Source organism: Elaeis guineensis, chromosome 6 (assembly GCF_000442705.2).
Source record: "Elaeis guineensis isolate ETL-2024a chromosome 6, EG11, whole genome shotgun sequence".
NCBI classification, from domain to species: Eukaryota; Viridiplantae; Streptophyta; class Magnoliopsida; order Arecales; family Arecaceae; genus Elaeis; species Elaeis guineensis.
In genome coordinates, this window is record NC_025998.2 from 9290436 (window position 1) to 9303792 (window position 13357).

The following is a 13357-nucleotide window of genomic DNA, read 5'->3' on the forward strand; positions in this document are numbered from 1 at the left end:
TTTTATTTTTATTTTAAAATTTAAGAGTCCAACTGTCTCTGACCAAAGATATTCTAAATAAATGATGATGGAATATGAACCACAAATCCAAGGGCTTGCCTCGAGAAAGTAAAGATATTTCAGATAGGAGTGCATATGAAAATTTTTATTAATTAAAAGTGCCCTTAAATCCACCCTTTCCTCTGCCTCTCCATTAATGGCAACATTTCATTATCAATTAAACCGAGGACCACCCTTCCTCCATCGTAATACCAGGGAGGTCTGGTCATCCCCTGATCACAAACCCGGCTCTCTGCATGACTATATTGTATTTTGTGCTATGTATGGCCCATCTTGCACACATGGACAGCAGCACTCCAATCCTCAAGAAAATATATCTTACGACTACTAAGGCGTGTTATTCTTATGATCATAACATATGTTAAAGTCTGGACAAAGAAAGGACCCGCGTAAAGTTCTTCCAAAAATATTAATTTATTATCAAAAAAAATTAAATGTAAATTGACTATCCACCCAGAAAGTGGATCTCATTTACTTCTTTTTTTTATATTTATCACCGTCAAAAATCAAATATAAATTGCTTATCCATCCAAAAGTGAATCTCATTTATTTTTTTTTATATTTCTGTTATGGTCATGAATCATTTTTATATTTTTATTGTGATCATGGATCAAAAAGTCGAATGGTTCAGATGGTTGGTTTATGTTTTCATCTCCATATCATAATAATTTTTAGATTTTAATAAATTTTGATCATTTAGAACCTCACGATTTTATCTTTCAAAAGACGCTTCATGTTGGAAAAGAAAATTTTAATGCATATAAATCATGTTTTCTCTTGATTTATAATCGATACGGGATTAAAGAATTCTTCTTTACACTATAATAATTTTTTTTTTTTTTTGTGTCGAAACGATGTATTGCAATGATCAACTTTTATTGAAAAACACAATAAGCTTGTTTTACCTCGATATAAATCCTAGTCCCTGTAAGGTATGGTGGATTCAAAAAAAAAAAAACCCAGATGCTGGGGTGGTGGATAAATTCTCATCCCCTTTTGGCCTTGGATGGTTTAAATGCGAAGGTTAATGTGGCGGGTAACTATTGAACTGGTCCGGTTGTCCACGTGTTAAGTTTTCGTAATCCAGCAGCAAATCTAACGAACGAAATTCTAGCTGAAACTCGGCACCGCATCCAACCGGGAACCGCCTGTACTCATCGTGCCAAATGGCATATAAGACGCACCGCAAGCGGAAAAATTATTGCCTGGGCTTGGTACGGGTAGACCATTCAAATCCCACGGTGAATAACACGCCACATCCACCCTTGTATTTCACAAATTTTCGATTGCGCGTTATCCACCGTGCACGTTTCCGAGATGTGCGCTGGTCTACCTGGGGGTGGTCCAGGCAATAATTTCTCCCGCAGGAGGGGGGTGTAAATCCAATTATGTCATGCCACGTCAAGGTCGACCATGTCGTTGCTATTCCTGTTGGGCCCCGAAGCAAATTTTCTTTATTCGTTTTTTAGATATGGATGGGGTTCTTCTAGAACTTGGTTTCCTATAAACAATGGGTGTCAATGGTCACCGATTGTTCCACCCCCAAATTAGCCGCCGAGGGAAGTCGGAAACCGAGCTGCGTAACCCGTCGTCGGAATCCCCCGATCTCCGGTTCCGGACTTGGTGAATCGGAAGTGGGAGATGGCTTCCAGAAGAAGGCCGCTGTCGATAAAGACGGGGAGGGAGGACTCTGGAAGTGGAGTGGAGGAAAAGGAGGGAGGTGAAGGGAAGGGGACCGATAACGGCGAGATAACGGAGGCGGAGGAGGAGGAGGAGGAGGAGGAGGAGGAGGAGCCGGTGAGCCCGGCGGGAAGGCTTTTCCTCCAGCCCCGCTTCAACTGCCACATCGTGTCCGTCATGGGGTGCGGCAAACGGCTAGACGTCGACGCCGTCAAGGCCGGCCTGGAGGTCACACTCGTTCGGCACCCACGGTTTTCCAGCATCCAGGTAACGGTCGTTGCCTGAAATTATTTTTTAAACTATTTCTCCTGTGGCGATGGGTGACGGTGGGGAGAAATTGTCGGTGAGAACGGTTCGATCCTGTATATCTTTTAGCCATCCAATAGCAAAAAGCCATCACAATATCTATAAAAAAATGAATTTTTCATTCAAAACAATAAAATTATTAGCTGAACAATTAACAGTGAATTTGTTTTTCGTTCAAATTTTTTTAATCAAATTTAAATAATCTTATATTTTTTTCTGATAATAGATGATACGACGGTTGCTTACCAGACCGTATAATACGTGGCTCCAACCACTGGAATAATCCCAGCATGTAGACTACCGTAGAGGTTTGAAACTTAGTAGTTTAATGGTTTGTTTGATTTAGATTATGTCATGCTGCCTTAAAAGAATGGAGCCCTGGAGGGGAGGTGAGGGTGGGTGCTGACTTCGAGGCTTATTGATTGGAGCCAGCTATGAGCTGTACTTTTGTATTGGACCATGTTCACCGCGCAAACTTTCTCTGACCAATTGGGTCTTATTTTCTTGAGCTGTTGATGTTCCCTCGATCGAAAAGAAAATTTATACGGGAGAAACGGGTGTTATTTTTGAGTGGAATGAGCCGATCGAGTTTGGTACCATGGCTAACTTTTTCATGCTGCGGTAGATCTTCAAAGAATTTAAGAACCGATATAATTAAAACATATGTTTGATTGTCTAAGAGTTTTTATAGGTATGAAACAGACCACTGATCCATTGATTTCAAACAGATACAAAAGTGAGGAAATATTTGATTATCTGAGTGCTTTTCTAAAACAGATGACTACAAAATATAATTTATAATATATATATATATATATATATAAGAAATATATTTTTAATAAATTTATTTTAGGTTTTATAATTTATCAGTTTGACAAAATGGGTCTTATGAAAAACAACTAAATAACTTTTTTTTATAAATTTTATTCATTTAAAATTTAATATAATTTAATTTTAGGGAAATTTGTCAAGTGAACAGCCTTCGAAAAACTATTATGAGGCCCGGGAAAAAGCCAAAAACGGTGTTGTTATAGCGTAAGAAATACGGAACCGCAGCCAACCAGCCATAACTACTTTTCTCCCAAGGAGCAAGTGACCTTTGGCTGGAAGCTGTGACGTGAAAGCCAAAGACCATCACATTCTCGAGTCATCTCACATGGGACACACGTGCCTTCAATTTGTCTCCTTCCATCGTCTCCTCTTGTTTAATTACAACTAGTAGGGTTGAGATTGCGTGGGAGGGCCGGCCAATATCAAGTTGGTAGCTGCGGTGGATAGCTATTTAACGTGAGTAGGTATGCGTTTGTGGGGCTGAGACACGATGAGGAGCACTAAAGGCTCAGATTTGTGGGAGGCGGACATCATCCATCAAAGCCGTGGTGTGCACAACATGTCTCCCTCCTTAGAGAAGTTATTAGTTGGATTTGGTCCACTAGCTCAGCGATGGAAGTCCTACCACAAACAAACAAACAAACAAACAAACAGGGAAGAAGAGCAATACACACCATATTTATGCACTGTGCATGCTCATTTACGATTGGATTGGTCCGCTGTTGAGCTATTGGATTTACTTCATCAACCAATCATTTTATCTTTGTATGGTAGGGTTGCCTGCAATAGATGTGGTACCCACCCCAAGAAGGACAAATTTGTGGTTCTCGTGTATTTTGTACAGGTTTTATCCGGTGAGACTTTACATTATTGAGATCATATGAAATTTCAGTGGTCTATACTCGTGTGACTTTGCGGTGAGCTTTTTGTTGGATGATTGTGATCTATGAATTAGAAGAGTACGAAGTGTTTTTCACCGCTTCATCGTGTGGCATATTTGCTGATGTCAATTCAAGGGGGGGCAACGAGAATACAACGGACCATCTGAGTGACCATGTGTTATAATATTGAATTACTAAAGCCCTTGGATAAATATTTTGATGAGTATTAAACCTATAACCAACCTACTTTATTTTCTCCCAAAGTAAAAACTCATTATGCTTGTTGTAACTGATTTAATCTGGGTCAAGCTGGTATCACATTAGGATTGTTGGTGTAGAAATTATGTACCATATGTGGTGTCAACCATGTGGCTGTGTATTACATCAATCATAGCCATTCATTTCTATAGCGACGTATTGAGATTTTCACTTGATGAATATAGCTCACAATAATGGGAGGTTGTGATTCGCAACATGCATGGCTACACGGTGCATGTGGTTATAATTTACATTGAGACACGATTAGTTCCTACAGATTCATATTGATGATCAAAAAGTACTGCGATGCAAATTACATCCCTTCATCTAATACAAGCACATAGAAAACTAGAGGTTGTGTTGCATCAACTATACGCTCAATTGCCGCAGCTAGACACGAGCTTAAGGGAAATTCTTTGCTTATTGGCTTCTCTATCTCATTTTAAGATTTGAAAAATGTGACAACAAATTATGCACCTGTGCGAGGTGCTAATAAATTGGTTCAGTAGTTGATGAGATTTGACGTGAAACCTTAATTCAAACCTTATTTATACTATTTTGAATTTACTATCTCGGTGAATTAGATAGAATGGAAAATTTTGTTCTCGTTCTTTTGGAAAAAAGATTAAAAAAAAAAAAATGACACTACACAGTACAACCAAATGCTCTCATAAACATTAAATCTATAATTATCTCTAAATATTATAAGAAAATTATATAAATAAAAATGATATAGAGATAGAGAGAGAGCTTATAAGCTACCTTTCTCAGCCTACAAATTAAAAATGCATGATGACTGCATGAGAGCTACTAGATAAACAAAGGAAATAAACAGGGTAAGTTTGACAGGTCTCGGACGAGAAGCCGCTGAGATGGGTCCGGACCAAGGTAAACGTGGAAGACCACGTCATCATTCCTGACCTGGACCCAAACGCCACCTCCGCCAACCCGGACAAGGTGGTGGAGGACTACGTAGCCTCCCTCTCCAGCACCACCATGGACCACTCCCGGCCGCTCTGGGACCTCCACATCCTCAATTTCGTCACCTCCGAAGCCGCCGCCGTTGCCATTCTCCGCATCCACCACTCCCTTGGCGACGGCATCTCCCTCATGTCCCTCTTCCTCGCCTGCACTCGCCAATGCTCCGACCCCGACCGCCTTCCCTCCCTCCCCGATGCCCGCAGCTCCACCGCCGCCAACTCCCGGTCCGGCATCCTCGAGCTCCTCCTCTGGGTCTGGGCCGGGCTGGTCCTTGCATGGCACACCCTTGTGGACGTGGTCCTCTTCACCGCCACCCTCGCCTTCGTCAAGGACACCCGGACGCCGCTGGTGGGCATGGAAGGTGTGGAGTTCCATCCGAAACGGTTCCTGCATCGCACCGTGAGCCTCGACGACATCAAGGATATCAAGAAGGCCATGAATTGTGTAAGCCTACCTTTTTCTGTTGCTGAACTCGTCGAACAAGTGTTAAACAACTGGCTGACACTCAGAAAACGGATTCAAATTTTCAAAATTCTCAGACTGTAAATGATGTACTTGTGGGGATCACGTCGGCAGGACTCTCTCGTTATCTTGATAGGAGATATGGTGAGATTAGAAACGTATAACTCTGTATAATTCTAGCCTTTGTTCTGTTGCTGATTGGATGATGGTCAGGTGAGGGTGATGATGTGAAGAAGGAGAAGAAGAGATTGCCAGCAAACATCCGGCTGAGAACAGCGCTTCTCGTTAACATTAGACGGACACCGGGAATCCATGTGAGTGTTCTCCTCTTTTCTCCTGCTTTGGGTTTGGGTTATGTTAAGATCTTCTTGTACTTATAACGAGTTTATGGATTATAAGTAGGCTTTGGCTGAGATGATGGAGAAGGGAAAAGGTGGAGGGGCCAAGTGGGGGAATAAGCTGGGTTACATGGTTCTCCAGTTTCCCATTGCCATCTTTGAGGATCCTCTGGAGTATATTCGGAGGGGAAAGGCAATTGCAGAAAGGAAGAAGAACTCTTTGGAAGCAGTCTTCACGTATTGGAGTGCTTGGGTGATTGTTAAAATCTTTGGTATAGAGGTATGAGTCTTATAATATATCCGTCACTCATTTTTTATGGTATGCTGACGAAAAAATCTTGTCTCATGAGCTAGCTTCCCCTTGTCACATATTTTGAGTTCCATTGATTTTATCGGTTTATTTAATGTTTTATTTCTGGGGAAAGGTAGCAAAAGGAGCCAGTATTTATGCTCTGGCAATACCATGGTTAATCAAGGAAATATCTATGTGCTGCCTCTGAAAACAACTCCACCTAGATTACACCACACCAAAATCAACTTTCCACCCTCTTTCTTAATCGCAATTTTACCTACATGAACTTCAATAACATGGTTATTAGGGCATTAATTTCTTTGTTTCTCGATATTCAGAGGATCAGAGGACCAGAAAAATTATAAGAAAAAGAAAAAGGTTTACATGAGCAACAACGGAGTTCCTTGGTTTTGTCATTCTGGCAGATTCATAGTCTGAAATAGTTATTGTCATTTCTCTTATTCAAATGAGCTGGTGGTTTACCACCCTGTTATTCCAAGAGTTTTTCTTCAGCATTTTTTTTTTGGAAATAGAAAGTATTTATATTTCTGTCGAAAAGGAAAAAAAAGAAAGAAACTATGCTTGGCACTAAATCTCATCCCCAAAATTATAAAGGGCAAAACTGATATTCAAATGTTTACTCGTCCAGCTGCTTAAGGAATAGAAAAGAAAAAAAAAAAAATTAGGATCTCTCTATCTTTCTCTCAACAGAGGATGGGGAAAGGGGAGAGAGAAAATAAATTTTAAGTTATTAGAGAGTCAAGTGTATGATGGGCAGTGAGCATGAGATCTAGACAGAACTATACATAGAGGAGAGAGAGAGACATGTGAGAGTTCTCCACTGGTAGAGTATTTTTGCGTGCAAGATTTCATATTTGGTAGATAAACCTTTCTTAAAAAAGGACTCTAATTTACTACAAAGAGCCTTAAAGTTGAGGGAACTTGTACATGCTTGGCCACTATTAACCTATAACTATGACGTAGATCAAGTCATCGACTGAATGAAAGGAAAAATCTAAACTGTTAGCTTCAAAAAAATGGATGGCTTAGAGGAAAAAAAACTGTACTGGACAAAACCCTTTTTTTTTTTTTTTAAGAAGAAAGAAGTTCTTATCATAATTGCTTTCATACGGTAGTACATACCTTGATTACATAATTTAGCTGAATATCCTAGCGGTTAAATCATTCCAAATCACACTTATTTTGTAATTGGGTCTTGTAAGTTGCTGCAGTCAGTATGCTGTTGATCAACAATGTATGTATGTATGTATGTATGTATGGGATTCTCTTTCAGATTTATTAGAGAAGTGAGTTTGTGCTTTAAGCTCATGGTGATCTTCTTTCTTCCGTTCCTCCTTCATTCTGTATCTGTTTGTAGTATAAATCTCAGGTTCATGCTCATATATGCTTTTATTCCCCTTGTATGGTTTTCTTAAGTGTGCGTAACATTTAAATACATCTTATGCCTGTTGTGTCTTTATGAATCACAGGCAGCAGCTGCCCTGTGTCGCAGAATGGTTACTCACACGACAGTATCGTTCTCAAACATTGTTGGTCCAATCGAAAAGATTGGGTTTTGTGGCCATCCAGTGGTCTACATTGCTCCCAGTGTTTATGGGCACCCTCATGTAAGTGAGTCCATAATAATCTTCGAAGTTAAGTTGGTTTTTCTTTTATTTTATTTGCAAAAGCTTCTTTAAGATGATAACTAGTGTAGTACTATACATTCTGCACTAGTCTGTCCTCTTGCTGATGGATCATATGCAACGCTAGTTATGCTCCTTAAGCCACCAGAATATCAGTTAATCATCAAAAAAGAGAAACTTTAAATTTTAGAGCAGTTGGAGAGGTGGCTACTCATCTCAATGGGACAGGAATCTTGGTGTCCATGATCTGACTGTCATTTTATAATTTTCTAACCTTTAGCATCTATTTTTCATGGTACATTATATTATGGTTTCTTAGACATAGAGAGCGACTTCAGGCACTACTCCCACTGTCATTTTTTTGATTGCTTCAATTGGAATTTTAACAGGCCCTCACTCTTCATTTCCAAAGTTACACGAACACAATGAAGATAGTTGTAGCAGTTGATGAGTTGACAATACCAAATCCTAACCAGCTGTTGGATGACTTGACCGAATCTCTTAGGCTCATAAAGGATGCAATTCCAAGATCATAGAAGACAAAGTTAATCTTCTGAGATTGGCCGTCTTTAGACAGGCGCACGCAAATATAAGCTGGATTGTTAGATGTTCACTCTATTGGTTTTGTAATTAACCAATGGTCATGAAATTAAAGAAACTTCACAATTGTTCAGCAAAAGTAGAAAGTAAGCGTTTGGACATTTATTATGGTTTGATGCCTTTTTACCCTTTTTTTTTTTTGGGAGAAAACATGACTTGTTTACTTGTTCTTTGTAATCTATGGTGAAAACTGTTGGCTAAAATCATCTCAAAAAGATTAATGTCGGCTAAAAGGGTTGGTTTAGTCAGATGATGAACTAGTACTAATATGGCGTTGGAAATTAGAAGTGCACTGATAAAATGAACCTTGGTACTTCAAATTTAGATTAAGAAAATTTTAGATTCATCATATAGTGAGCTGCAAAACAGTCTTTAATTGCGAGTGTTACATATGAAGATTAAGAAATTTGATCTAGACGATGGCATGTCTGTTTGGAATCCAACCATCATCATGCAAAAATAAGAACTTGATTTGCTACCACCGTGGTCTTTGGTCTATAGATGCAACAGATGTATTTAGTGTTGAAACAGAAGAGGTACCACCAGTCCTCAAGTGCTGAAACGAAAGAGATAGTAGTCCGCAGCCCTGAGCGACATAAATATTAAATCTTGCTCCGACTTCCAACCCCCTCCCAGCTCGACCTGGGAATGAAGAGATAATCTGACACCTGGGAGATCAGTGTCTGCCAGGGTCTAAAATTGATTGCATAAAAATATACATCAATACAAAAAAAAAAAAAAAAAAAAAAAAAAAAAAGCTCGATAAATTTCGATAGGCGGAATTCCCATCCTTTTATTAAAAAAAGAAAAAATCGAATTCCCTTTCATAAAAAAATTTTAAAAAAAATCAAACATGTTACATGTCATCAACAGTCCATCTTGCACAAGATTGAAAATTACATATAAAGTATGCTCAGTAATGCTAATTGATGAAGGCAACGAACATTATCACCACAAGCAAATTAATTTCCTAATTAACTAAAATCCTGGTAGGATTATGTTTTTTTTCTTTCATTCTGAGATCAATGGTGGTGGCACAACAAACTCCAGCTTAATGCTTTCTTCTTCATTAGTAAGTTTTCTTATTGACTTGTAAATTTAATAACAGAGCGCATGAGTTCCTCTTTTCCGTTACTTCCTATCAGATGTTCTATCTCGGACCCAATCCCAGTTTAGTTGTTTTGCTGGAAGCAAATTAATATAAAATTATCCAAATCCTTCTTTGTGATCGTTAATTTGATCATTTCCTTCAACAATCTCCTCTCCTAAAATCAAGTTTCCAGGATCATATGTAAATCCGGCAAATAAATTCCCTTATGATTCAACTTCCCTTAAGAACTCGTTCCAGCGCCCTATATAAATGATCCTGGCCGGCACCATATTCGGCGGTCTAAACCAATCCGTGGTCGTAAACCTTCAACCCCTGTCCCTCCTCCAAACTTGGCGTCCTCCGGTTTCTATCAATGGTCGTGGTGACTCCTCCACACCGTAGACCAAGCTCGTATCCTGTTCCACCACCCGTTTATTTCGAATAAAACCTCCCTCCAACGCCCTCCCCTCCCCGCTTATTCTCTCCCTCCCCTTCGCCAAGGGATGGCGGGCCCCACGATCCCCCTCTCCCTTCCCCTCCTCTCTCTCCTCCTCTTCCTCCCCTTTGCCTTCCCACAGCTCATTCCCCCCACCCTCCTCCCCTCTGCACCTCCCACCTCCGCCGACCCCTCACCCGTCGCCGATGTCGGAGACGTCAAACCCCCCACAAACCCTCCAGGCCTCGTCTCCTTCACCCGCGGCAGAGGCAGCTACAAGATGATGGCCCGCGAGTTCCTGGTAGCCCACAACGCGATCCGCACGCTTGCGGGCGAGAGGCCATACGTGTGGGACCGGAGGCTGGCTCGCTACGCGCGGCGGTGGGCGGAGCAGAGGCGGGAGAATTGCGACACGATCCACTCCCATGGCCCCTACGGGGAGAACATGTTCTGGGGGACGGGGTGGGACTGGAAGGCCAAGGAAGCGGTCCAGAACTGGGCCCACGAGCGTCTCTACTACAACCGGACCGACAGGTCGTGCTGGCCAGGGAAGATGTGCGGCCACTTCACGCAGATCGTGTGGAACAGCACCGTCAGGGTCGGATGCGCCCGCGTCGAGTGCTACCAAGGCGGCGTCATCATCAGCTGCAACTACGACCCACCCGGCAACTACGTGGGAGAGGATCCCTTCACCTCCTGATCACCTCCGAAAAGCTCGCTGGGGATCCCAAACAGATGTCCGTGGGTATACAATATTTGCGATCGGTCCTACCGGTTTGACATCAACCTCTGGTAGAACAAAAAGAATTTCCGTGAATGGATGATATAGTATTGTCTATTACTTTTAATTTGGTTTTAGTGCTTTGCATGGATGTCGTTAAAGTGGATCCTTTGTATATTTGAGTTTCTATTTTTTAACTTCTTTTTTGTGGAACATATTTATTTGGATTTGTGGGATGTCCGTGTTGGGGTACTTGAATCATAATCTTTTTATATATGTTGAAGAGATAGAAAGGCTTCCATATATAGAAATGATTTGGTGTTATTTGTTAGGAAGTTTTTAGGGCAATGTGTGTGCAAGGCATTAATTACATGTATTTTCGGAGGAGGAGATCTTTAATTCCACATCAATTACGAGTCAAAAAAATTCTGACATATATAGAATATGAAACGAGTTCTTCTCTCGTTCATAAAGCATCTTTTAAAAGCAAAATTGTGAAGCTCGAAATAGCCAAAATTCACTATAGTCGATCGAGATAAGCCATTAAAAAATTTAACATGATCCACTGTAGCCACGAGTAACCCACTATTATTGGAACTCCGAGCCATCCAACCCTTGATAGTGACAACAATGATTAAGAAATTCATTGAAGTATGGTCATTTTAGTGTATGCATTTAGATCAATATAGTGGATTGTGGAATCAAAGGCAAAATGAGGTCATGGAAGGTGGTTGCATGCATGCGGTCAAAAAAAATACAAACAAATGAAAAACTCATTCAAAAATGATGTAGTTGAATGATTTTTTTTTTAAATTTTACATGGCTCGTTTAGAGAGAGAAAAGAATAAAGAATATCATCAGTTGAATAATTCTTTTATCCTTTTTTTTTAAGAGAAATTCTCGAGCAATTTAATCGATATGAAATATAGATTAGACATGCAATTCTAGCCATGTTGGTTCATTCCACTTATGCTAGATCTAATCAATAAATGTCACATCAGGTGCTCCTATAAATCCTGTCATGCAACCACTAGGTTTATTAAAGCCCCATTTGCTTTCACAAATAAAAATACTTGATGTGATCGCATCACAATTTTCTTGTTCCCTGGAGTAAATTAGCATTGTGCAAGCCCAAAAGTTCAAGGAATCTCTATGATCCTTCGCCCAATCATAAGAACATAGCTTTCTCTCTTGTGAGCTGCAGGTCCTAGTATACATACGGTTGCTAAAGTCACGAGTGCTTGTGAGACATGGTTTGGCAGGAGGAAGAGCGGTTGGGCACGCATTCCGCTTTAAAGGCGGAGAGTGCGGGGTGGTCAGGGCGGAGGACAAGGCCATGCAAGACAAAATGGGTAATGAAGGGTTCCTACGTCCTTCCAAAATGCACCGGCAAGATTGTTGGTCATGTTCTGCGTCGTGCTTGTCCTTGAGATGACTGACCAGAAAAGGTTATTGCAGATGGAAAATAGGATCATCATGGGACAGTTCGGCATGTTTATTTACGATAACATATGTGCTAAGGAGCTAACCATTTTCCGTAATTTAGTTGTTAGGTCCCCTGTTTCTCCATAGCGGTAAGTCAAATGATGCCTCCTATGACAGGAGTGTCGAGATCCGAGCTATTATTAAACCAGGCCATAACCACGGGGAACATGTTTGTTTAGGCTTTCAACCAGTCAAGTGGACTAAATAATACCCATAGATTCATCTTAGCTTCAATGCAAGCAAGTGCTCTTGTAACCATATTCTAATTTCTCCATCCATAGGACAACAGTTGATTATTAAGAGGACAAAGGCTTTAGTAACACAAAATTCAACAAGGAAAATTATTAAGAGGACAAAGGCATTAGTAACACAAAATTCACTCGGAAAAAATTTGCACACATCTGACAGTCTAACACTGCAATACAGTGCTGCATTGCAGTTCCATCATCGATATAAGCATTTCAACTTTGCTCAAATTCAGCAATTTAGCATAGTTGACTGTGACCTCACCTCAAAGCACTTGTCCTTGTAGAGTTCCGGTTCAAATCCTGGGTATTGTCTGAAGGGAAAAAAAAAAAAAAACTTAATTCAAATTCAAATTCAAATTTTGGGACAAGTAAAGCTGAATATTTACATGGTAATTTTTCGACCCTTCAATAACTCGATCTTATCTGGTTGTGTGTATTTTTTTTCGAATGTGAGTACACTCTTTTCTACTTTTTTGTGGATTTTCTCTTGCTCTCAGTTAATATTCTCTTCCTATATCCCTGGCCCTTTGTTTCCCTGTTAGTTACCTGTAATTTTTTAATCATAAAAGCATCATTACTTTGGTAATAATGCCAGTGACATTTTATGATACATTTTTCTTAATGAACCTTACTGAAGTTGATAAAAGAGCTCCTTAATGAATCACAGAGTTGGTGAAGGACAATGCTGTCGCCGATTCATTGATTGTAGGAATCTCCAAAAAAGATGATGATACATTATCACTAACATCCAAAGTCTCGGGTGGCAGCATCATGACCTATATATACATTACAACTTTTACAACCTTTAGTCCCCTAATGAACCTTAGCGACTTAAACACGGTGCAGCTGTCTTCTAAACCCATGTTCAGGGTACTTCCGGACAACCAATACCAAAACTTTTGGTTCAGCATAAACAATCATTATAACATTATATAAGGGATGCCAAAACCATTTTACGGACCTCCTTTATGTTGCAAATGCACATCAGGAGCATTCAAATATGGCCATTTTTTAGCCATTGTTTGTCTATAATTGCTAACAA

At 40.2% G+C, this 13357-nt stretch overlaps 2 protein-coding genes across 3 annotated transcripts; both read left to right on the forward strand.

The window, feature by feature from the left end:
• The first annotated feature begins 1586 nt into the window (after positions 1–1586).
• On the forward strand, positions 1587–8443 carry LOC105047329 (wax ester synthase/diacylglycerol acyltransferase 11). Of its 2 annotated transcripts, XM_010926215.4 has the most exons (7): positions 1590–2007; positions 4866–5441; positions 5537–5603; positions 5673–5773; positions 5862–6077; positions 7580–7717; positions 8125–8443. In XM_010926215.4, the coding sequence occupies exons 1-7, from the start codon at positions 1702–1704 to the stop codon at positions 8269–8271; spliced, it is 1551 nt and encodes a 516-aa protein (XP_010924517.2). In that variant the 5' UTR covers positions 1590–1701; the 3' UTR covers positions 8272–8443. The 2 variants fall into 2 exon arrangements, with proteins under 2 accessions (XP_010924518.2, XP_010924517.2); XM_010926216.4 differs by lacking the exon at positions 7580–7717 and having other exon boundaries at positions 1587–2007.
• A 654-nt stretch (positions 8444–9097) lies between these two features.
• On the forward strand, positions 9098–10847 carry LOC105047330 (pathogenesis-related protein 1C). The gene has a single exon (XM_010926217.4). It carries the CDS (start codon positions 9929–9931, stop codon positions 10559–10561), a length of 633 nt encoding a protein of 210 aa, XP_010924519.1. The 5' UTR covers positions 9098–9928; the 3' UTR covers positions 10562–10847.
• Positions 10848–13357: the final 2510 nt, after the last annotated feature.

Bases quoted from the DNA above. Each gene is read 5' to 3' on its own strand.
- LOC105047329 (XM_010926215.4), top strand. From the start codon at position 1,702: ATGGCTTCCAGAAGAAGGCCGCTGTCGATAAAGACGGGGAGGGAGGAC. The intron at 5,442-5,536 runs GTAAGCCTACCT...CAAAATTCTCAG, and splicing joins TCAAGAAGGCCATGAATTGT to ACTGTAAATGATGTACTTGT. The intron at 6,078-7,579 runs GTATGAGTCTTA...TATGAATCACAG, and splicing joins TTAAAATCTTTGGTATAGAG to GCAGCAGCTGCCCTGTGTCG.
- LOC105047330 (XM_010926217.4), top strand. From the start codon at position 9,929: ATGGCGGGCCCCACGATCCCCCTCTCCCTTCCCCTCCTCTCTCTCCTC.